General features: G+C 34.8%; 1 protein-coding gene across 24 annotated transcripts in view; it reads right to left on the reverse strand.

Moving 5' to 3' along the window:
• The window catches only part of MEF2A (myocyte enhancer factor 2A), a 171634-nt gene that overhangs the window by 47971 nt on the left and 97000 nt on the right, over positions 1 to 26663 (reverse strand). For 17 of the 24 annotated variants that reach the window (XR_013363652.1, XM_077869777.1, XM_077869783.1 and 14 more), the window contains one exon: positions 21322 to 21525. Coding sequence is in view for 17 of the 24 variants with exons in the window: in XM_077869777.1 (XP_077725903.1) it covers positions 21322 to 21525 (204 nt within the window). In the remaining 7 variants the exon portion in view is untranslated. Of the gene's footprint in view, positions 1 to 15583; positions 15723 to 19396; positions 19550 to 21321; positions 21526 to 23991; positions 24060 to 26663 lie in introns of all 24 variants that reach the window. The other 7 variants (XM_077869801.1, XM_077869839.1, XM_077869792.1 and 4 more) reach the window with 5 other exon arrangements.

A 26663-nucleotide genomic window follows, 5' to 3' on the forward strand; every position in this document is an offset into this window, starting at 1 on the left:
GTGAAAGGGAATATAAGGGAAGGGAGAAGAAATGTGTGGGAAATATCAGAAAGGGAGACAGAACGTAAAGACTGCTAACTCTGTGAAACGAACTAGGGGTGGTAGAAGGGGAGGAGGGCGGGGGGTGGGAGTGAATGGGTGACGGGCACTGGGTGTTATTCTGTATGTTGGCAAATTGAACACCAATAAAAAATAAATTAAAAAAAATAAAAAAAAATAAATCTGGAAATTATGCTCTATTATAAAAATGTATAACTGAGAAGGACCCAGAACCTCAATTATTTTTACATAAAGACCACCCATGGTGCCTTCACAAAAGTCAACCTGCAAACCAGCCTTGGTGGCAGAGATGACACACCATGCAGATCTTGAGATGGAGCTCCTGATGTCAAGCCTTTAGGAAACCAGGTATTCCTTCCTGTCTTGGGTGCCACCTGCTTGTATTCTTTCAATAAATTCTCCTTTAGGGGCCAATTCTCTGGGTGGCTCAGTTGGTTTTAAGTGTCTGCCTTTCGCTCAGGTCATGATCTTGGGGTCCTGGGATAGAGAGCCCTGTGCTGAGCTCTCTGCTCAGGGGGGAGCCTGTTTGTCCCCCCCTCTCTGCCCCCCGCCATGTTCTCTCTTAAATAAATAAAATCTTTTAAAAAAAAATGATAAATTCTCCTTTAGTTTGAGTTACTTTAAGTGGATTTTACCTCTTATAATCAAAGAACCTTGATGAAGAAAACTGTCATAATCCTTTAGGTCACATATTAGTAGTGTCCTTATCTAAGTCACATAATTCCCAAAACAAGTGTGGCTAGTGCCTCCAGAACCCTGAGCCCAGAAAGGATCCCAAACCTGGAGGTAAGATAACTGAGGATTATTTAGTTTCTGGCCAAAGATAATTGATTCAAATAATGGTACATATACCAACAAAGATCTTTAAAGTCAAGTGTCTTAAAAAAAAATAAATAAAGTCAAGTGTTGTATTGTTCTACTTATAAAGATAACCTTATCTTTCGAGTTCAAGGAAGCATGTATAGAATTCTGGGTATATAACACTGCTTGGCAGGCCCTGTACTTCATTTTATAGTCTGTACTATTAAATCTGTTGGTGAAAGTGAAGATGGAAAGGACAAGGAAATGGTGGAAAGGAGATAAGAAACTTGAGGCATAAAAAAAAATAATTAAAAAAAAAAAAAAGAAACTTGAGGCAAAAATAATGCTAAGGTTTAGACTTTTTCCCCTAAGTATACCCAAAGAATTTTTTATAAACTTAAGAGCAAAAATATTTCAAAATGGATTATAAATTAAAGGTGGCTAATTTTAAATAAAATTTTTAGCTTATATTCTTATCAGATAAAATAATGTATCTAAAATTTTAGACATGCTTATGCTCCATAGACATTATATATGCACATGTGTATAGATATAAACAAATACATATATATACTATCACATATATACATATATACTACAATCTTTTGTTCTTTTAATAAAGAAATCTAGTATTCATAATATTTTTCACGTAAATAAGTTTAAATATTTAAACTACACAAAGTCTGAAGTAACTGATAAAAATCCCAGGGTTTTTTCTGCATTTTCTGAAATTTTAAGATGTGCCACTAAATATTAGACTCAGGAGTTTGTACTGCCTGAGTGTTTACAAGAGCCCACACCTGACAAGACTGTGTTTTTAACTACTGCCTACCAAGACTGAAATGTTTGTTAATGTATGCTCAATTTTATAACTATCGAATTCTATTCCAAACTAATAGAATCACAATACTGAGAAGCAAACTATGAAATTAAAAGTACTCAAAAGGTATATATACATAGTTTTTAAATGCATGAGGAGCTAATTAATCAATCTATAACTAATCACCACCCACCTTCAATCTCATTTCTGTCAAGCACCTGAGCAGTAAGTGTTCCATAAATACTGGATTAATGGATAATTAGATATAACATAAGATATGACACTTCTAAAATAAAGGAATAATATGTCTTGAGTTTTAAGGAATTTAAACTAAATAGAACTTTTAAAAATTAGGAACATTCTCCTTTTCCTTTTTAATAATAGTTGCTAATTTTGAAAGACATTTTCTTCCTAGACAATTTGGAAATGCATAAAAACATCGAATTTTTTAGAACTGTGAAACATTCACAAAGAAAAGGGCATCAAAATTTATTAAATTGAACAATTATAAAATGAATACCAGTAATTCTAACCAAATCAAAACACAGACTAGAACTAGAACCTATATATCTCTAATTCATTTAATGCTCTCCTCTCTCCTCTCCAGGAAATACCATCCTACTTCTGTGATGACAAAATTTTATGGATTTTCTTTATAGGATTACCACATATATGCATATCCCTAATTATATTATTTAGGTTTTTCTTTTAAATTTTATGTGAATGGAATATAGGTAATGTATTATTTTGTCTTGCCTCTTTTATCATACATTTTATTACATTCATTCTTAGAGTGGCATATATTCCAATTTGTTCATTTTCACTGAATGTTGTATTACGTTGCAAAGGGGAAAAAAAACTTTATTCATTCTACTGCAGACAAACACCGGAGGTGCTTCAATCTTTTGGCCATTATTAAAATGAAAATGGTGCTATGCACACTTCTGCATGCACACATAGCCTACTGCATATCTGCACACACTTCTCTAGGGTGTATTCTTGGGAATGGAATGGTTAAGTTTATAAAATATGTGGATCTTATACTAGATAATGACAAACCATTTTTAAAGTACAGTTCATCTTTGAACAACACAGGTTTAAACTATGCAGACCCACTTAGATGCTTTTTTTAAAATGCACTTTTTCTTCCTTGTGATTTTCTTAGTAACATTTTCTCTTCTCTAGCTGACTTTAATGTCAGAATAAAGCATATAATACATATAACATACAAAATGTATGTTAACTGTTTATGTTATTGGTAAAGCTTCTGGTAAGTCTGGGAGGAGTTTGGGCTCAGCGGTTAAGCTCTGCTTTCAGCTCAGGGCATGATCCTGGAGTTCAGGGATTGAGTCCCACATCGGGCTCCCTGAAGGGAGACTGCTTCTTCCTCTGCCTCTGTCTCTGCCTCTCTATGTCTCTCATGAATAAATAAATAAAATCTTTAAAAAAAAGTTTTGGGGGAGACAAGGTCAAACACGGATTTTCAACTGCAGAGTTGTTCAAGGGTCAACTAAAATTGTATCAAAGTACATTTCTACCTGCAATAAAGAGTTAATTTGCATTCCCTGATTACTGAGGAAATGAAGCACATTTCACACCTATTAGCTATCTGAATTTTCCTAGAAGTGTCTGTTCAAGTCCTTCCCAAGTTTTCTACTGAGTTGTTCGTCTTATTGCTTTATTGTCATTTTTAAGTTATCAATGTAAGTCTTTTGTTAACTTTATGCATTACAAAAATCTTTTCTCATTCTGTGTTTTTAAAAACAAACAAACAAAAAAACCCACCTGCCCCCAGATAAAAACAGGTTAATTTTAACAAAGTCAAATTTATCAATTTTTTTCCTTTATAGTTTTTATGTCTTGTGTAAGAAATCCTGCATTACCTCAAAATCATGAAGACAGAGGTCTCCTATATTATCTTCTAAAAAGCTTTCAGTTTTGCCTTATGATAAAATTATAAGTCTATAATCTTCCTGGAGGTTGACTTTATATATGGTATGAGGTAGGTTCCCTTAATTGTTTTCCTATATATCCAATTGTCCCAGCACAATTAGAGTTTGTTTTTTCCCCCTATGGTTATAGATCACATCCACTTATGCACATGATTCTGTTTCTGAGCTATTACTTCATTGATATGGTTGGCAATTGATATCTGTACCATTGTCACAGTATCTTCGTTATTACAACTTTAAAATTAGTCTCAATATATTGTACAGCACACTCTCTCACATTGTTATTCTTCAGGCTGTCCTTCTTTTCCCCTTCAACTTCCCTTTATTTCAGAATCAGTTGTTAAATTCTTAAAACAAAACAAACAAAAAAAACCCTTGGGATTTTGACTGGCAGTTTGACTCTACGAAGATTATTTTCTGTGGTACAGATGTATAAATATTGAGAATTCCAGTCCACAATAATGGGATAATTCTGGTAAATCAACCTTGCATTCCTGAGATCAATCCTACTTAGGCTGTACTATCCCTTTTATATTTTTTTTAATTTTTATTTATTTATTTATGATAGCCACACAGTGAGAGAGAGAGAGAGGCAGAGACACAGGCAGAGGGAGAAGCAGGCTCCATGCACCAGTAGCCCGATGTGGGATTCGATCCCAGGTCTCCAGGATCGCGCCCTGGGGCAAAGGCAGGCGCCAAACCACTGTGCCACCCAGGGATCCCTTTTACATACTGCTGGATATAATTTATTAGTTAGCAGAAAGTAACATGAGATGCTTTAACAAACACAAATTTCAGCGGCCTAATACAATGAAGCTTCTTATTCTTACAAAGCCAAAAGAGGGTTTCTTATCTCAGAGAGACTTGTATGAGATTATCCAAGAGCCTAGACTCATTTATCTTGTGCTTCCACACACAAGACGTCAATAGTTCCCCTCTTGGGGCGCCCCGGTGGTGCAGCGGTTTAGCGACGCCTGCACCCCGGGGTGTGATCCTGGGGACCCGGGATCGAGTCCCACGTTGGGCTCCCTGTGTGGAGCCTGCTTCTCCCTATGCCTGTGTCTCTGCCTCTCTCTCTCTCTCTCTCTCTCTGAATAAATAAATAAATAATCTTAAAAAAAAAAGTTCCCCTCATAATTCTCTGTACCTGGCTGGCAAAGAGGGAAGTATGAAGATCATGTGGGAGGTATTTTACAGATCAGACCTAGAAGCGGCATGTGTCACTTCTACTCACATTCCATTGGCCAACTCAGCCACATGGCCACTCCCATGGGGAGGCTGATAAGTCTATATGTGTGCCCAAGCAGTAGAGAAAATGGATCCATGTGAAAGTAACGGTCTCCACTAAAAAAAGATGTGAACTCAAAGAAGTGGACTGATATTCTGTTTAGGAGTTTTATAATTATTTTCAGTGAGGCTGACTTCTGATTGTTCTTAGAACTCTCCTTCCTGGGATCCCTGGGTGGCGCAGCGGTTTAGTGCCTGCCTTTGGACCAGGGCGCGATCCTGGAGACCCAGGATCGAATCCCACGTCAGGCTCCCGGCATGGAGCCTGCTTCTCCCTCTGCCTGTGTCTCTGCCTCTCTCTCTCTCTCTCTCTGTGTGACTATCATAAATTAAAAAAAAAAAAAAAAAAAAAAAAAGAACTCTCCTTCCTGGTTTTGCTATCAAGGTTAGGCTAGCTTATATAATGGGGAAAAGAGTGTTTCTTCTTTTTCTATTCTCTGGTAGAATCTGTGAAATACTGGCATTATTTCTTCCCTAAAAATCTATTAGTCCTTGCTTATGAAGCCACCTGGATTTGGAGTTCCTTTGCGGTAACCTTGACAATAAGACTTTTCAGTTTGTCTATAGTTTCATGATTCCATTTGTTAAATTGTATTTTTCTGAAAATTTGTCCACTGAGGCACTTTTGTCCTCAGTTTTTGTCCTCAAAAACTTTTGAGGCACAACAGGATCCTGAGATTTTGTGTGCACAAAAAAGTATATTAAAATAGTTGATTAAAAAAGTTAAATGGTACCTTTGTAATCTAGTTTGCTTCTTACCTTTACAGAGGAGAATATGAAGCTTAGGAGAGACCCAAGTACTACTCCCCCTTCAACCATACTACATCACATAGCTATTAAGTGGCAGAACTGGACTAGAACCTAAATCTTCTGATGTCCAGTCTAGTGCTCTTCCCACTATCCTACTTCACTTGGTTCAACAGACTGCATTAATCAGTCAACAAATGAAAGGAAGAATGCAGAGAGGCTTGTGATCAGGAACCACTTCAACTTTGGGAAGATACCATATTACTTATGCAGGGAGTTGCAGGCACTGCCTTCATGGTCCTTCTCCAGTTCCTCCATAATTTTTTTCCTATCTTCCTCAGAAAGAAGTATGTGGTATTCAAGCTATGGCTTCTCTGAATTTTAAGGCCTTATCCAGTTGTATGATATTCCTACGTTTGACTGCAGAGATTGCAGCAAATGGTAATGGTATACCTCCTCTCAGCCCTGAGCAAAACCAACAGTTCTGGGGGACCGTTAACTCCCAGAAATTAGATATTGGACTAGCCTCAGCTTATGAACAGGGATAATGCAATTCTGTTGTAAATCTCCACACATAAATATTTTTATAAACTTGGTCCTCAATGCACTGTAAAATCAGGAAAGTGTGTCTTCAAAACTCTAGGCTCCCGGTTTTCATCATCTGTTCCTTGTGTGTGCCATTTTTTAAATTGTACAAATGACTTAATTTACCTTCTTTGTTTTCCTTTTAATCCAACAAAACTTATTGAGAGCATCTACTAGGTTCTGATGTTCACTGATGACATGGACATAGGTCACTGTCCACATGAAGCTTGTGAAGGTTACTTGATGTTCCCATGGAGACTGCTTTCTTAGTAAAGCAGTCTGACTTGGGTTTTGAACCCCTTCTCCAAAATCCTGATGTGGTTTAGTTGCAAAACTGATACACAGGTATTTTGCTTTTATTTTTTAAAAACAAATGAGCCAATTTATTAACCCAGCATTTGTTCTAATGCTTCTAGGAGGCAGTTACCACCTGTCCAGTGATTCTTCCCAGATCTCTCTGTCCCTGATATCAGTCTGCAGGACCATCTTGGTCCTTTTCCATTGTTTTCAGCCCCTCACAGGGTGTGGAGGACCTGTGGGCCACGCCCCTGGAGCCTCTGCTTAAGTGGCTGGGCATGACCCCGTTTCTCTGACATCCCACATAGATCTTGGTCATGGAGCTGACCCAGTACTGCCCTGGAGGTACAGGTGCCATGCTGTCAAAGCAGCCCATGTGTAGAACCAGTTCTCATCACAGGGAGCAAGCAACTTCTTTATGCTATGGTGTCCACCCCCCACCCATTTAGGGACTTTCAGTTTCTCAGACTTGAGGAAGACTGCCAGAGCTCTGATGAACTCCTGCTGGTTCATGTCTTTTATAGTAAATCCAGCCATAGTGTGGCCTCCTCACTGCCAGCCAGGGGAAAGGGAGCAACAGGGTTTCCCGAGGACACAAGTCAATTGTCCTGTCTTCATTGTTGAAGATGTCTTCTCTGGGTATAGAATTCTAGGTTGGACTACAAATTCCATCTTCTCAACATATTCAGGGTATCATTTCATTGACTATAGATTTTCATTTGTTGCTATTTAGAGTCAACACTTCTTTGAAGATTATCTGCTGTGTTGAAATTATTCTTTTTTTGTTTTCTGTAGTTTCACTATGTCTATGTATAGTTTTATTTTTTCTTTTCATTCTGCATGAGGTTTGTTGAGTTCCTTAAATCAACTCTGGAAAATTGTAATTATCTCTTCAAATATTGTGTCAGCCCCATTCATATTCATCCTCTCTTCCCCCTCCTTCTAGAATGCCAAGAAAAATTTAGGTTAGAATATCTAACCAATCTTCCTTTTCCTCAACAACCTGTATCTACCTTTTCATCCCTTTGTGCTAAGCCTCCATAGAACTTCTTTCAGTTCACAAATTCTTCAGCTATGTCAAATATAATTCCAGCATGCCAACTAAGTTCTTCATTTTGGTTATTGTGTTTTTTTCATTGCTCTAAGTATTTCATTCAAATCTATTTATCACCTCTCTTATAATTTCCCATTTCTTGCACACGTTTGCAAGCTTATTAGAAGAATGAAATTATTTATAATCTATGAATATAATAAGAGTATCTGAAGTATTCAGACATCAGTATCTGCTATTTCTTCTGCATTTTGTTTATGCCTTATTTTCTTTTATGGTTGATCATCTTTGTATGATGAATACTCTATAGTTTTGAAAGGTTATCTGAAAGACATTTTTGATGCCTTGAATAAGATGCCTTTCTTTAAAAAGTGTGTCAATTTGCTTTTGCTTCTTCCAGGTACCTGTGGCAAATGTGGACTTCTTGTGTTAAAGGACTTTGGACAGTGATTCCACACAATGCTGGTACTTATTTTACAACCTCTGAGACACAGGTTCTCTTTCTTTTATTATTCTCCTCTTTCCCTAATTTGTTCAGTACAATAGACCCCTCCTTGCAATCTTTTGCCGTAGGGAAAAGGCAGTGGATTTTTCCCTCTTCCTAAGGTCCCAATTTGATATGGGAAGCAATCTATTAGACTCAGAAACCTAGAAGTAATGAGGTTACTCTTTGCCTCTCGATCCACCAAAACCTGAAGCTTAGTTTACAACTGTTTTATCCTGATGGGCAAATGACTCAGGGTAGCCAGACTTTAAATACTTCTTTACTTTTTAGGTTCTCACCTTGTCTTAGATTTTGGTCTGGCATGTCCTTTAACAGATCTTTGATGCTATAAAGTTTTTAAACAATTTATCTAGTATTTTTAGTTGTCTTCACTGAAGAGTTGGTCCAGACAACTTGGTCCAACACTACAGAAATAAAAAAAAAAATCAATGTTTTTGGGAAAAAAATGAACCAAATATTTTCTAACATCCACAAAGTTTTCTGATGTTTTTGCTTTCTCTTTAAGTTAAATATGGAAAAGAGTTCCACATTTTCCACAAAAATTCCACTGTCAAGTTCCTCAAATAGTTCAACAGAGAGCTATCATGCAACCCAGCAAATTCCACTCCTAGGGAGATTACCAAAGAAATGAAAGGATCTCCATACTAAAACTTGTACACAAATTTCAGACACATTTTTGTAACAATCAAAAAGTAGAAACAACCCAATGTTTATCAACTGATGAGTGGATAAACAAAATGTGGTATGTCCATACAATGGAGTATCATTTAGCCATGGCATGAAATACTGATACATGCTACAATATGGATGAACCTTGAAAGGATTATGCTAAGTGGAAAAAGCCAGACACAAAAAGAGAACATTTATATGAAATATTCAGAATAGGAAAATCCACAGATGCAGAAAAAAAGGTTAGCAGTTGCCAGGATGAGGTGGTAAGCGGAGTTGAGAAATGACTGTCAATGAGTACCAAGTTTCTTTTCAGATTCATGAAAATGTTCTGGAATTAGTAGTCATAGTGGCACAAACTTCTGAATATACTAAAAACCACAGATGTATAATTTTAAATGATGAATTTTATGGTCTGTAAACTATATCTCAATAAAAAGAATAGAACAAAGTTAATCTCAGATATGTCTATAATACCCACTGTGGTAGCCACTAGCTACACTAAGTTGCCTCACTGAACATTCAATTTCACATGATAGTGAAAGATATTGGGAGCAATGATTTATAAAGATACCAAATTGTATGAAAGTAATTATGCAGGTCATAGAAAACACTGGAAATCTTTACCATGATTATGAATAAGCACATTGGAATCCATACCTATTGAGTCCTATATCCAGGTATATTATGACCAGTGAACCAACCAAATGAAACAAAAGCCAACAGAATCTATGAAAGAGCTTTTATATACCCTAAAAGAAGACAGCAAAATAATACAACTTCCCCTCTCTGAATAATCTTTATATAGCAGCCACTTATTCAGATGAACTTTTATGTTCATCTGAGCTGAAGAATGTGCTTTTAAAAAAAAAAAAAAAAAACACTTTCTATGATTAAACAATACAGCCTGCTCTACTATAATGTGTTTTGGAATGTAAATTAGGTGCTATGAAACTGGTAAATACAGAATAGTGTCAGTATAATAAAGAAGTCTCTCTGGTTCACTGGGGACTTTTTCCTAGGCAAAGGGAACCAGGAAAGTGGCAAGAGAATTATAACCTTTAGCAGAAAGGAGAAAGTCCTCCCGAGAGCAGGAGTATTTTTAAAAAAATGAATTAACTGCATGCAATTAAAAAAAGAAAGAAAAAAGAAAATTAAAAATGAAGGCTTCAGAGTATTCCCAGCCTTGAGCATTCCCATGCTTGCTTTAACAGCAACCTCCACCACCCTCCACTGGTCTGCTACACTGCCATCTGCACTGTCCTAAGATGACTATCTCCATTCTAATTCAAGTGTTGCCAACATTTCTACTCAAGTAATGAATTTTGTGCTTTTGTAACACCCATGGTGGTAGCCACTACTGAGTTGCCTCACTGAGCAGTTCAAGCTCTCTTTTTAATTACAATTATGTTTTAGTTTGTGTTGCTCAGAACACAAAGTTGTACAAGTTTTGGAGTTGTGAGATTTTTCAGAAATGTCTAAACTACATGAAAGCAAAAGAACCTGTACTTTTTTTCTTTGTACGTCTGTTTACTTCTCTAACGGTTAGAAATAATATATACTGGGAATCATGTGGAAGATGGGGCAATACAGCAATAAAGGCAGTATTTCCAGTGTTACAGAGTGGAGAGAATCACATCCCCTTCATTCGTGAACTTCCTTTCCATTTAAACATACTCTATGCTTTTGTTCCTAATAGCTTTGGGTAACATTTGATGAAGTTTTTGCTTTTTTTTTTTTTTTTTTTTAAGATTTATTTGAGACACAGAGTGTGTGCATGAGTGTGGGAAGGGCAAAGGGAGAGAGAGAATCTCAGACGCCCTACCGACTGAGCCACCCGGGTGCCCCTGATGAAGTTTTATGGGTACAAATTTGTTAACACTGAAGTAAGCAATACTGCTTTTAGTTCAATTTTAAAGGACATTACTAAGCTGTGTGCTGATCTTTGGGAATCTACTGGGAAGAATATTCCCTCCCTGGGCCAAAGGCAGCGCTAAACCGCTGAGCCACCCAGGCTGCCCTATAAACAACTTTTAAAATGCTGACAATCTGCTGCCCGATAAATATTCTGGTAACTATTATTTGACTACCTAAGCTTTTTAGCAAAGACTTTGCCTCAAAAGTTCCACAGTCTTTCTGAGATAGACCCAGGGTCTTTAAGAAAACATTATTTAAATCTTGGTTTTGTCACTGCATACTCATAGGATCTTCGGCAAGTCCTTTGCTTTGTTTTGACTCCTGCTTTCTTATCATTTAAATGAAGTACAGAACTCTATCAGGGTTTCCAAACCTTCTTCTAACACATAAACTCCTTTTTACAATAATTTTGGTCATTTAGTCTTTTTTTTTTCATAATAAATAATAATGATTTTAAGTAAAAATACTTTAAATTGTGCATTAAATGAGATCATATTAAAGATTATTTATAAACTAATATTTGATCACATTCACATTATGGTTAAATTCTAAACATTTCCTTTTCTACAAATGACATGCTCTTAAATTTCTTATAAATCAATTAAGAAAAAGCATGACATGTCAATATACCATAATCTTTAGAACCTAGCCTAAACTTCCACTTTAATCCCCCTTACCCATTCAAACCAAGTGGAATAGCATTCTCCTTCATAAAATCTCAACATTACTAAAGCCTATTATAATTAAAAGATTAAAAGATGAAATCTTAGTCTATTTTTACAAGTTATAAACTTTTTTTTTTAAAGATTTTATTTATTTAGTCATGAGAGACCAGAGGGGGGGGGGGGGCAGAGACACAGGCAGAGGGAGAAGCAGGCTCCATGTGGGGAGCCCGATGTGGGACTAGAACTAAATCCTGGGTCTCCAGGATCCCGCCCTGGGCCAAAGGCAGCGCTAAACCGCTGAGCCACCCAGGCTGCCCGATAAACAACTTTTAAAATGTTGACAATCTGCTGCCCGATAAGTATTCTGGTAACTATTATTTGACTACCTAAGCTTTTTAAACACCTCTAAAGGCTGCCCAATGCCCATAAGACAAATGTCAAACACTCTATACTCCGGGCACCCTATCAACCACACCCAATCTGTCTGTTCTTCACCTTTATTACTCACCTATACATACTCCTTATTCCACAGAAATGGGTATGATGTGTACTAATATTGAGGTTTATTTTTCTCTATGTATATCCAGTTTTTCTAGCACTATTTATTAAAAAGATTTTCCTTTTCTTATTGATTTACCTTAGCACTTTTGTCAAACATCAATTAACTATGAATGTACAGGTCTATTTCTGAGTTCTGTATCCTGGTTCCACTGAGCTACATATCTATCCCCACCTATACAGATACAAACTTTCTGGATTACAGTAGCTTCATAGTACATCTCAGAGGTGGAACATCTAGCTAGAATAAGACAAGTATTTTCCATCTTCTTACCACCATGATTAGTGTACTACAGGAAGAAGTGTGAATGCATGTTATCTAAGCCAGCATAACAGAATTAATTTTAGAATGTTTGGTAGAAACTCTAGTTTCTAGATCACACAAGTGATCTCTGAAGCTTTGTATTGGTGCTTAACAATATGGTAGTCACTAGCCAGCCACATGTGGTTACTAATTAGTTAAAAATATAGTTCTTAGTTGCACTGGTTATATTTCAAGTGCTCAACAGCTACTACATATGACTAATGGCTACCGCACTGGATAGCACAAAGAACATTTCCATCTCCACAAAAAGTTCTACTGGATAATGTTGCTATAGATGATGCCATGTGCAGCTGTAAAGTTGGGAGCTGCCACTGTCAAAATGCAGCAGGCAGCATCAGGACAAAGATGATGCCCAAGGGAAGGCAGAAACCTGGAACCCACTTTAATAGAGCAGAGCCTAATCTCTACCATACTGCTTCATTTTTTTTGTTATGTAATATATAACAAGTATCCCTATTTTAAAGGTGAGTTTGAACCCGGTCTTTCTTGTTTGTAATCAGAAACAACCTAATTTAATTGTTTTCAAAATGCTTTCACAGGATGCCTGGCTGGCTTATTAGTTAGTAGAACATGCAATACTTCATCTTGGGCTTGTAAGTCTGAGCCCCCATGCTGGGTGTACAGATCATTAAAATAAAAAAAAAATGCTGTGCATACATTATTTTAATTGATCCTTCAAATCCACAAGATTTAGAACATTAATATTGCTCTCTTTTCCTATTTAACAGGTACTATAAATATTCAATAAATAATGATTAGTATAGCCAAGAAATACTAATTATAAATACTAAACAGCAATTACTTTGGATCATATTAAGTGAAGTATCAAATAGCAGAATTTGAGAATTATTAACACTTTTCACAAAATGTCAATCCTCATCTAATTTATTTTCTGCTGTCCTACAGAACATAACTGGTAGATTTTTTTATACCCCAAAGTAACAGAACAATTTAAAAACTTAATGCAACTATAACAAATATTGAAAATAGCACCAAAAATATTTTAATTATATCATATAATGAATGGAACTATCCTTTACGAACACTGGTAGTATGAAAAAGCAAGCTGATTTTTAAAATTCCTGTACAAGTACTAGTTGTTATTTCTAAGGTTTTGGAGAACACAAACATTTTTGAGGTTTTCAAGACAGACTTTGGAAATAACAACTCAAACCCAGAAATTACCACAAAATAACAAACCGGTTATATGAAAAGAAAATTTCTCTAAAAACATAGCATCACAGAAAAATATTCCCCAATGAATTATAAGAGGTAAATTTCAATAGGAATTCAAGTTTTGGTTTATTTTCTAAGACTCAAACTGGTAACTTGTTTATCAAGTTTCAAGAATCACTAACATTTAAAAAACAATCTTAAAACTATAACTTCTGATCTTTTACTGCTAATAAATTAAAATAAGCACTTATAGGAAATATTCTTTGAGTAAAGAAATATAATCACATATCAATGTGCCTACACATAATATTCTTCATATAATACACTTAGAATACACAAGTATCAAAACACATATCAAAAATTGGTTTAATTCACAAATCAACCCACCAAACAAAACCTACAAAATTATAAGCTCTAATTACTTTTCCAAAATATAAGAAGTTCATACTACCATTTAGAATGGTTTACAGATCAAGCACTGATTATGTAATTATAAATTTAAAAGTAGAGTTATGACTAATCTACGCTAAGAAAATACCTGTCTTTCTTTAGATTCTAGATCCCTAGGAGTTTCTCTCAAAAAAAACTTCAAAATAAATATGAAAACTACACCACTGTCTCCTTAATTTTAAGGAGATGTATGTATGAATGGCTAGCTTTTAAAAAACTGCATATCTGCATTTGCTACCTCTTTATAAGAGAATTATCACTTTATCTATAGATATAGATAGATATAGAGGTGTGTCTATAGATATAGAGGTATATCTATAAAAACAAAGCATCACAGAAAAATATTCCCCATTGAATTATAAGAGGTAAATTTCAATAGGAATTCCAGTTTTGGTTTATTTTCTAAGACTAAGATATAGAGGTATATCAATCTTATCTATCTATATATAGTGTATATCTATCTTATCTATCTATCTCACAGGCATACACAGGACATCCTAAAACATGGTAAGTACCCTGCATCTTTTGCACTAAATAAGCTTGCAGCTCTAATACTAATATAGTATTATATGCTGAATGATTAATATATGGTAGGAAAGCTTAAAATCTTGGGATTCTAACTATCTTAAATCTATATTAAAATGTAACCAACAAAGAAACTTCTGTAATAAGATAAAACAGCCAACACATCATCTTTTTAGGAAAACAGCAGAAATAGGCCAGTTATTCCCAATGTCTTGCACAATGCCTTGTACACAGTATGATAAATATCAGTACAATAAATTAAAAATGTAAAAATAATGCATTATATTCAACATTTTTACCCGTTCCTCCTCCCTCCTTTTCAACCCCTTTCAAAAAACATCACAGGGCAATTTGGAACACAATGTATTGCTTGGGAAGTGCAAGACAGTATAACCTAGACAGAGCTCTTTCAATAGCTACCCAAGCCTTCAGGATAAAGTTAAGGGCCTGGGATCTGGTTTACTTCCCATGTCAGTCATGGCTATTTCCACTCTTCACACTATACTACTACAGCTATACTTAGTGGACTTTAACTCCATAAAATAACTGTGCTGTGTCTCATTTCCTAATTTCCACATAAGCTGCCCTGCTGAACTGGAACACCTTTCTTCTACCCCTTTCCCTCTCTAATCCTGTCCTTTAAAGGACTAAGATGATGGTGTCACCTCTACAGGAAGTTTTCTCTGACCACTCTCCCAATTCTCTGTACTCTCCCCTTTTCTCATTGGCCAAAAAGTTTGCTAATGTAGCAAAGAACTTCCAGAGGAAAAGGAACGACTTATCTGATTATAACTACTAAAACACTCAATCCCTGACACAAAGGGACATAAAAAGGATATATAGGTATTCATTGATGAACACGAGAAATGCATTAGAGAAATGTAATCTGTATTATAAAGTGACAGACCTCACCCTCTTCCCGCATGAACTCCCATTTATATGTCAACATCAATCTCTGACAGGAGAAAAATCTGACCTCAAGAAAATAAAAAAATCACACGCAGAGATGCACAGTTCCTTGAAAACCATATAAATGAAAACTAATAATTGTATGATAAATAATAATATTCAAATACATAGTAAAAATAAAAAGAGTCAAACTGAAATCGCAAGAGCTACGGTGATTGCCGTGTGAGGTGATGGTGCAGGACATGTGAGAAGAGGAGGAGGGCCATGAGGATTGCGTGCCTCACCCTGTGAATCACCGTCCTGCTGCTTCAGGCTCTGTTAGGAATAAAAGAGCAGGGCAGGGGGCTGGAGGTGGAGGGAAGCTTTGTCTTGTCTTCAGATGTCTCATTATTTTTCCCCTTTCCCTGCCGCTCCACTGCAGCCCTGTAAAACATTAGGCAAGCCTCTTAAACACTCCCTGTCTGTTCCATTCCTCACCACACGGGGAGGAAAAAAAAAATGATTGGCCCAAAAAGGCTCTCTGAGAACATAATACTGTCAGAAAACTGAAGCATTGATTCTATAAGGTCAGTACTATATGATCTCAGGAGATAAAAGTCATTTATCTTTCTGTTTTGCTCAACTGAGGAACTGTAATCCATCGCCCACACATCCCCATCAGACCCCCTAAATACGTTCATGAAGCACTTATAACCATGTAGAAGCGAACTGAAAGGTAACCCCATCAGAAATGTGCTCCCTAGTTTGCAATTCATACCAAAATCGGCATGTATCTTGCACTGCTTCTTAGAAGATCTTAAAAGTTACAGTTTGTGCTTGCTCACTGCTTAAAATTATTTCAGGGGATATTCTTGGGAATAAGAACATTTAAGAAGCTGGATAACCACTGCCTAGAGACTACATGTTAACTCAAAGCTTTTAGTTTCCCTCCACTTAGGACAAGTTAATTCAAGTTTATGCAATATTGCTCAGGAGTTTCTACTTCGCTATATCTGATGTGGGGCCCAAGAGTTTAGATTTCTAACAAGTTCTCTGGTGCTGCTGCTGCTGGTCAGAGTACCACACTCTGACAGCCACCGATTTAAATAATGTCCTTCTGTTTCAGTACCAGCTATTTTTATTTAATAAATTGATAGATGCATCTTATATTGATTCCTTATCTTCCTCTTTTTTAAGATATTGATGATTTCTAAATTCCCTTGTAATCTGAAAGCAGGCAGAGATGATTAAGGCTCAAAAAAAAAAAAAAGCAGATTTTTCTCTTTCTTTAGAATCCAAATTACTGTCATCTTACTTCATTTATCATTGTGCCTCAAATTCCTCATCTGTGAAAGGGGGACAATAAGAGAGTTCAATCAGATAAAATAAATAAAAGCCCTTGGAAGAACATCAGGTTATATTAGCAACTAGATAAATGTCATTTATTATTTTACTGCAATATATTACTGCAGTTATCCTCACTCATTTTCTCTTTATTACTGAGGAAAACTCATTCATGTTTGCTACATGTTTTACATCATTGATTTATATATGAAATCTTCATCCATTTATGGTGAAATATTCCAGAGCTCCAGTGGATTCAATAAACTGGGGAGCAAAGGAAGGTTATAATGTCAAAGAACCAGGTTGTAATCCTACTTCTGCCACTAAATTGCTACATGACTCTGGGCAAGTCATTTAATGGGCTCTCAATTTCCACTTCTGAAAAAAGCTTACCTTGGATATGAAGATCAAATGAGATAATACAAGAGGAAGTTTTTTTTAAGTACTACAGTATTCCTGTTATGAGAAAAATACCTCTATCTGGGAACAGTTTATAAAATATTAACTAAAGAAATAAATGGCCACGGTCTTTTATATTCTTAATAACAGCACAATGATACGAATCACCACATAAACTATTTACTGGATATTCTCCAATATCACCTAGTCATAACTTTTTAAAATATCATACGCAGGAATATGTTTCAGGAATATTTGAAATACATCCTGCGAAGTGAAAGAAAAAAGTGGAGACAAAAGTAATCTCAGGCATTATTGAATAGAAGCTGCAAAAACTGTCACTTTGTGGCGTCAGCATAATTTTTTTTTTTCAGCATAATTTTTATCATGATGAAGAAGCCTTCTGTTGGTGCAAGGCTTTTGTTTAGCATAGCTCAACGTATATATTTATATATATATACACACACGTGTATGAATAATGGTGACCACCAACTGGTGATTTTCATTACTAGTTACTAATATTCTAAGATAAATCCAATGTTCTTATAAAACTGCATACTACAGTTCACAAGTTTTTATATCTTAATTTATTGAAAAGAAAATTTGGGAATTTCAATTAAATTACTACTTGTAGGACCAAACTAAAGTCAGCCACACATTTTTGTTACCAATACTTAATAACAAGGAAAGATACAATGTGTATCTCTGATGACATTCTTTACAGAATGTCTCCTAATGAAACATAGGAAATATAGTAAAACTCATTTTTTTTTGTAAGGAATGAACTCTTAAAAAGCATGTATAAGCATTTTCAAATAAGATACCATTAACACAGCATCAATACTCTCCATTTCAAAGAAATCCAGTTATGAAGTCTTCTATAAAATTTATCTTAATAACACTCCTAATTTACTAATGTGTAAGTTTCCATTTTCATTTATTTAGCTTTCTCAATGTAGGAGACACATCCTACAGGACACTATAAACTTTAAAATATCTAAATGCAATTTAAAATATGTAAATGTTGTTGATTTTTTAAAAGACCACATAAAAATCATTTTTATCAACTATAATTGTTAAAATTGATTAAAATTTTAAGAAATTAGTCTGAAAATATAAGTAATGCGAAGTAAGGGACAGCAAAGATAGAATGCCACTCTGTAAATGGGTTTCTAATATTAGAGATTAAAATCAAAAGTAGGTAAGTATGAGCACCATGTCTTCCTTTATATAGGTTTATCATAATGTTTAAATACCAACTACTTTTAATATATTTATGCCACTGTGTTCCCAGAAAACATACTAGATCTAACTTCATAGGCCTAATACACTCACATCTTTGCAGGTGCAGCTTTTTAGTAAATGGGGGAAACGAAAATCCTACTGATCTTAAAGACTAACTTACATGCAATAGGAAACAAGTGAATTCAGGTTAGAGGCCTTATGAAGGTTGTTCTCAAAGCTTTTGGTTAGTCTCACTGCATTAGGAAACACTCTAAAGTGGGTCACTTATAGTTGTTTATGCCTCCATTTTCAGCTACAGGAGATGGCTTTTTTTACCTATTCAGAACATTATACCAACTTATTAGAAATTTATGGATATAAAATCTTCAGTTGGTACAAATATATCTCAGTGGTTTACAAAACTATGGGTAGAAAGAATAGTCTTGGAGCCTGAATTAGAAATTTCTAAATAATGTCACTTTGCAGACTCCATGGTACATGGGAGCCCCTCGAGTATTTCTGTTAAATGAACAAATGGACAAAAATGTGCTACCAATTACTACAACTGTTTGAAAGGAAACTATATGAAAAAAATGCTTACAATGGTATTCTAAAATGCATTTATATGAGTTCTCTGTAAAGCACTTGGAAGTGCCTCGCCCATAGGAAACTCTTACATGTACTTGTCATTACTCTTGTCCTGTAAACTTAATTTGGTTCATAACAATCTTTGTAGCTGCACTAATATAAGCCATCACCACCACTGATAAAAGAAATCTCAAATATGTGCACACTATTAGTGAGGCTGTCGTTGCATTACTTTTATATGTGGAAGAAAGAATATCTAGAATCTCAAAACTGTCTTAATGAAGATTAATTCAATAACCTTAACATAGAAGTAAATTCAGCCTTATAATTTATCCTACTAACAAACTGATCCCTCATAAGCCAATGCGTCTTCTATTATTGTATTTATATAATTCAGAACTCCATGAAGAACTATTGATAATATTCGTGTTCACTTGTATCTAAGAAATTCATTTAAAAAGAAAACATCAAAATTCCAATTGACCTGCAAAAGTTTTCCTTCCCACTGAAGTAAACTGTAATATAGGAGACTGCTAAAACATGTTTGGGATTTACTCTCTTACACTTTGATTGCTGACCACAACAGAGATGAAGACTGAGGTAGTCTGAAAATTCTGTGAGGATTAAATCAGACTATATTCTTCACATTCTCTAAGGAAGTAAGCTTTAGGCTGTGCGAAGCACCCTCAACTTCCAGGGGTCAAGAACAACAACTGCTGCAATGAAAGAGCAGAGTAGTTAGGGTTAAGGAGGTGGTTGCCATCTACAATGAAACTAGCTTGAGTATCTATTTGTTGGTATTATTAAAGTCAATTCTATTTCTTTGACTTAGGCAGAGGAGCATTTGATGAGATACAGAGATTTTTAGAATAAGATGTCATTTTAAATTAAACACATCAGGGATATTTCCATTTCAAGGGAAACCAGTTATGGAGTCTCTGATAAAGATTATCCAAATTAAATAATGATCCTATAATTTACAAAATTACGATTGAAAATGTATTATGACATATAACAGGGAAAAAGTCTACTAATTTGTATTGCACATAAGTGGATAAGACATACCACAAATGCTAAATAATATAAAGTAACTTATAACTGATATAATCGTAACTGCATTAAGGGGTTTGGCTAAGATGTAACTGTCGTTTAACTGAAGTGATCAACAAAAGCAAAATCAAAAATTTCATACACATTTCAGGGGATGTTCATAGCAATGAGCCATTTAAATAAAACTGGGGAACATGCTACAGAGAGGAGTTGTAACTATAATTATGCTTCTACTTCTCACTGCAAACTGATTAACTGCTAAAAAGTAACAAAAGTTTTTTTAATTATAAGTAGCAGAGTTTTTTTTTTTTTTCAGTAATTAAATCAATTAGTATCCAAAAAGGAATGGTTAGAGAAATAGGGTATAGGGGAAATTTAAAAAGCATTTAATTGGTGGAGGCAGGTAAATTAGATTCCTACACACAAAAAAAAAAAACAGTTAAAGAATCTTTATCTTAATTACTCAAATAAAATCTATATTAAAACTTCATTTCTTCCTTTATAGCTAATTCTGCATCATTTCACATGGTTTTAGTATTTTCACCAAGGAAATTCGTAATTACTGAAATAGTTTTCTACTATTAACAAAACTAAGCCAAAGTATATATCTTTTGAAGTAGTGGGGAAAAATTCCCTCTTTTGAATAAAACTGAAACAAAATCTCTAAATGCAAACAAAAAAGACAAAAGAATTAGGCTAATTTAAAATGCTATTAAAACTATGAATGGAAAGTTATCTTTATAAAAATATTTTGCAGAGGAAGAGAATTAAAAGGGAAAGCATACAGATTCTCCTTTTTGAAGGTTTTGCTTTAAAACACGACTTCTGAATAAGATGGAAATAATGCCAAAAAATTCCTTTTATTTTCATTTTAATTAGGTTGGCAGAATTATGAGATACTGAAGGATAGCAGATAAGGGGGGAAAAAAGTGAAAAATCTCCCCCCACCCCACAACTAAAGCACTATTCACAAAATAAAAGTATTATTTATGTCATTTTCTTCCATTTCATTAATTTTAAAGTTGTGGGTAGTTACTGACCTAATGAAATGATTAAGACATATTAAAACTGTTAACTTCATACCCAATGGATCTAGTTTCTTATATTAACTTTAAAACTCATACAAAGTAATCATAGATAAAACATTATATTATACTGCTGTACATAGTACAATAGTCTATTTTGTCTCAATTAATAGGATGTTTATAGCATAAGTGGGTTATTACATATCAGTAATTATATCCTTTTAACAAATGATTCATAGAAAAAAAATATATACATAGTAGCAACAATTAGATCATCCCAAGAAATAATTCGGAGGAAAAAAAATATATATAATTGATTTATAATTTGGATGTGAAAAGCAATGATAGTTAAAGTTATTAAATGGAAGATTAATTATATCTTCAATTCAGGCATTTCTAGATATATGTGTTACCTCAACAATATCCGAGTTGGTTCTGCTTTCATGAGGTTCATTATATTCTGTATACTTGAGAAGAACTTTGTCCATGTCAGTGCTGGCATACTGAAACAGTTTGTTAGAGCTGTTGAAAATGATGAGTGCTATTTCACAGTCACAGAGCACACTAAGTTCATAGGCTTTCTTCATTAATCCAAACTTTCTCTTTGTAAAAGTGACCTAGACAATCGAAGAAAAAAAGGTACATTTTTAGCAAAAGTATTAGTAGTACTTGAATACAGGGTACCTAAAGAGGAGTCTTATTTTAATACTGAGTCAGATTCCAAAGCTGAAAAAGCCTCCTAGCCTCATGCTCCACACGAGCCTCTTATTCCCCGCTCTGCCGCAAGACTACCGTCCTAAGTTTAACTTGTAACTCCTGACAGAGCAGGTTTCCCTTTATCCCTGGCTGCCAGTGTGCTGCAGAAGGCAAAGAACCAGAGAATGACACAGTTGACCACTGGCCCTTTACCATCCAGTTTAAAATTCACAGTCTAGGGTCAACAAATTCCCCCAATGTCTAAATTCTTCTTTGAATATCTCTTCCAGTTTCTTTTTTTTTTTTCTTCCAGTTTCTAACTGGAACTTGTCACCTCAAGTCCTCTCAGAGATCAATTTTTGTTGGTTTAAAACATTAAAACGCTCAAAGCCTGAAATTAAGTCCTTTTTGCTCCTTGTTCTATCTTACAAGTTATTTTTCCTTCCTTTCCCTTCAAAAACCCCAGGTATCACCAAATAATTCTCCTTTTGATGAGCACCAAGTGACCGTCATGTACTGATAACTTTCATCTGATACTTTTCTTTCTAGCCCTGCTCTTACCTCTAGTGACTTCAGTATCTGTGTAAAAAAAAAAAAAGAAATTGCAACATCTCCCAACCTCCAAATGATCCGCTTCCACCACATGACAAGCTCCCACCTATTGTCATACCTTTAACTATACCATCATCAAGAACCACACACATCACCTCCAAAATCTCAATTTCATGTATTCCATTTTGCCTCCTATCTAGCTCTATTTTGTATTATCTCCCCAGAAATTCAGAAATTTTTTAACCATTATCCAATCCTCCAATCCATTTACCTCACCACTTTGTTACTGTCTGTTCTCATGTCCTTTCTTCCCTCAGTAGGGTGATGTGCCCCTTCAAATCACTAGGTTTTTATCCTTTGGAAAACCAGCTGATATTATTGAAACATAAATTGTATAAGTAGAAATTCAGAGCTTTTCACTGCACTGAAAGTAATATCCAAATTCATTAACCAAACAAATTATCTGGCCTCAAACTCTCTATCTGAAGTTATTTCCCAAATCTCTGATATGTGTGTACATATGTACATGTGTATGTCTTCCTTAACCACCAGCTACTTTCCTCCTTAGGAACTTTGCTATTTTCCCTCCCTGTGGAACACTCTCTACTACCTGTGCCTAATGGTTCCTTTCCTTACCTTGTGAAAATAAATCTATCATTATTTAATCTTTCAAGACAACCCTTACAATACAAATAATTTTATATAAATGCATATACACACACACACACAAATGGAATAGTGTTTTATGCTTGCCTCCCTACTTTCCCTTGCACCAACATAAAGCCCCTTAACCAGTGTTGTTTTTTTAAAGATTTTATTTATCATAAGACAGAGAGAGAGAGAGAGAGAGAGAGAGAAAGAGAAAAAGAGAGAAAGACATAGAGAGAGGAAGAGAGGCAAAGTCATCGGCAGAGGGAGAAGCAGGTTCCATGCAGGGAGCTCAACGTAGGATTTGATCCCAGGACTCAGGGATAATGCTCTGAGCCAAAGGCTAACGCTCAGTTGCTGAGCCACCCAGGCGTCCCTTAACCAGTGTTTTCAACTTAGTATTTTTCATACCACGGTTTTGTGCAAGACCATATAACCATATTCACACATACACGTATACATACACAAGGGATTTTGTTAGCATTTGACAAAACCAGACTCTATCGATAGGCTTTATTTTACTCATTTAACCACATCAGTTTTAGGCAAAAAACCCCACAAATTTTATTTTTGCTGTCATTTTATTGTCATTTTACTCCAGCACTACAATCGTTATAAAGATGGGGGTGGGGGAGCTAAAAAAGCCTAACCTAAAAAACTCATTACCTCTATAAATTGAGACAAATTTGCTTGATCCTAACTAGTTTTTTTTTTAGATTTTGTTATCAAATCTGGGACTCACATAATTCTGAGTTTAAGGTTGGACTGCAGCATCTCTAAAAAGACTGTCTGTATTTAAGATCCCAAGTGCCTGCAAAGATTTTCACATGATCTATATTTAGGCATATCTTTATTGTTGAATTTTTTTTAATTCAACAGTTATAAACATTACTCAGTGTTCATCAACATAGGTGTACTCTCAATCCCATTTATCTATTTCTCATATCCTCCCACCCATCTTACCTCCCTTCTGGCAACCAGCAGTTTGTTCTCTGTATTTAAGTCTTTTCATCTTTTTCATTTGTTTTGTTTCTTAAATTCCACAAGTGAAATCATATTGTATTTGTGCTTCTCTGTCTTATTTCAATTAGCATTTTACCCTCTAGGTCCATTCATGTTGTAAAATGGAATGATCACATTCTTTTTTATGGCTGAGTAATATTCCATTGCATATATATATACAATACCTTCTTTATCCACTCATCAGTCAATGGACACTTGGGTTGCTTCCTTATCTTGGTTATTATAAATAATGCTGCAATAAACATAGGGATACATAAATTTTTGTGGATTAGTGATTTTGTTTTCCTTAGGTAAATACCCAGTGGTGTGATTCCTGGATCAAAGGATAGTTCATTTTTAACTTTTTGAGAAGCTTACAGTTTTCCATAGTGGCTGTTCCAATTTGCATCCCCACCAACAGTACATGAGGGTTCCTTTTTCTCCACCACCTCACTAACTCTTGTTATTGCTTGTCTTTTTGATTCTAGCCATTCTAAGGTGATCGCTCATTGTGGTTTTGATTTGCATTACCCTCATGATTAGTGATGGTAAGTATCTTTTTATGTGTCTGCTGGCCACCTGTAGGTTTTCTTTGGAAAAATATCTCTTCAGGTCCTTGGCCCATTTTTTAATCGAATTGCTTGTTTTTTTAGTATTGATTTATATAACCCTTTTTATATATTTTGGATATGAATCCCTCGTTGGATATATCATTTGTAAATATCTTCTACCATTCAATGTGCTGCCTTGTAGTTTTGTTGATGAGTTCCTTTGCTATACAAAAGCTTTTTATTTTGACGTAGTCCCAATACTTTAGTTTTACTTTTGTTTCCCTTGCCTTAGGAGACATCTAGAAAATTGTTTCTACAACTGATTTCCAAGAAATTATGCCTATGTTTTCTTTTAGGAATTTTATGGTTTTGAGTCTCACATTTAGATATTTAGTTCATTGAGAGTTTACTTTTGTGTATGCTTTAAGACAGTGGCCTAGTTTCATTCTTTTTCAGGTCCAGGTCCAGTTTTCCTAGTATGATCTATGGAATAGACTGTCTTCTCCCCATTGTATATTCTTATTTCTTTATTGGAGATTGACCATATATGCACAGGTTTCCTTCTGAGCTCCCTATTTTGTTCTGTTGATCTATATGCCTATTTTAGTACCAATACCACACTTTTTTTTTTTATTACTACAGCTTTGTTGTATATCTTGAAATCTACCACTGAGATCTCTCCAGCTTTGCTGTTTTTTTTTTTAAGATTGCTTTGACTATGTGGAATCTTTTGCGGTTCCATACAAATTTCAAGATTATTTGTTTGGTCTGTGAAAAATGTTATCGGTATTTTGAAAGGGATTGCATTAAATGTCGAGATTGCTTTCAGTAGTGTGGACATTTGAACAATTTTTGTCATCCATGAACATGAAATATTTTTACATTTGTTTGTGTCATCTTTAATTTCTTTCATCAATGTTTTATGGGTTTCAGAGTATACAGGTCTTTCACTTCCTTGGTTGAGTTTATTCTTAGGTATTTATTTTTGGTATAATTTTAAGTGGGACTATACTCCTAATTTCTCTTTCTGCTACTTCATTATTAATGTATACCAATACAACAGATTTCTATAGATTAATCGTGTACCCTAGGACTTGACTGAAATCATTTATCAGTTTTAGTATTTTTTTTTTAGTGGAGTCTTTAGGGTTTTTCTACATATAGTACCCCATGTCATCTCCAAATAGTAACAGCTTTACTTCCTTACCAATTTAGATGCCTTTTGAATAAAAGTGGTGAGAATGGACATCCCTGTCTTGTTCCAGGTCTTAGAGAAAAAGCTCTCTGTTTTTCGCCATTAAGTATGAGATTAGGTATGAGTTTTTCATATACTGCCCTTATTATGTTGAAGTATGTTCCCCCAGGCCTAGTTTCTTGTGAGTTTTTTATCATGAATGGATGTTGTATTTTGTCAAATGCTTTTTCCCCATCTATTGAGATAATCATATAGTTTTTAGCATTCTCATTAATAAATCACATTAATTGATTTGTGAATATTGACCCACCCAAACTACTCTTGCATTCCTGGAATAAATCCCATTTGATCATAGGAAATGACTTTTTAAAATGTACTACTGGATTTGGTTTGCTAATGTTTTTTTGTTGAGGATTTTTTCATCTATGTCCATTCTGAGATACTGGCATGAAATTTTTCTTTTTTGGTAGTATCTTTACTTGGTTTTGGTATCAGGGTAATGCTGGCTTCACAGCATGGAATCCTTCCTTCCTCTTTTACTTTTTGAAACACTATGGAAACAATAAGTATTAACTCTTCGTTAAATGTTTGGTAGAACTCACCTGTGAAGCCATCTGGTCTTACATTTTTGTTTGTTGGGAGTTTTTGATTACTGATTTAATTTCATTGCTAATAATCAGTCTGTTCAATTTTTTTTAAAATTTCTTCCTGTTCCAGCTTGGGTAAGTTATATGTTTCCAGATATATAGAAATATAACCATTTATTCTAGGTTGTCCAATTTGTTGGTGCATCATTTTTCATAAATATGAGAATATTTTGTATTGTATTTTTGAGGTGTCAGTTGTTATTTCTCCTTCATTTCTGATTTCATTTATCTGAGTTTTTTCTTTCTTTCTTTCTTTCTTTCTTTCTTTCTTTCTTTCTTTCTTTTTCTTTCTTTCTTTCTTTCTTTCTTTTTTTTTTTTTTTTTGATGAGTCTAGCTAAAGGTTTATCAATTTTGTATCTTTTCAAAGAACTAGTTTCTGGTTTCATTAATCTTTTCCAATTTTAGTCTCCATTTCATTTCTTTCTGCTCTATATTATTTCCTTTCTTCTACTGGCTTTGGGCT

This window comes from Canis aureus, chromosome 2 (assembly GCF_053574225.1).
Source record: "Canis aureus isolate CA01 chromosome 2, VMU_Caureus_v.1.0, whole genome shotgun sequence".
Classification (NCBI taxonomy): domain Eukaryota; kingdom Metazoa; phylum Chordata; class Mammalia; order Carnivora; family Canidae; genus Canis; species Canis aureus.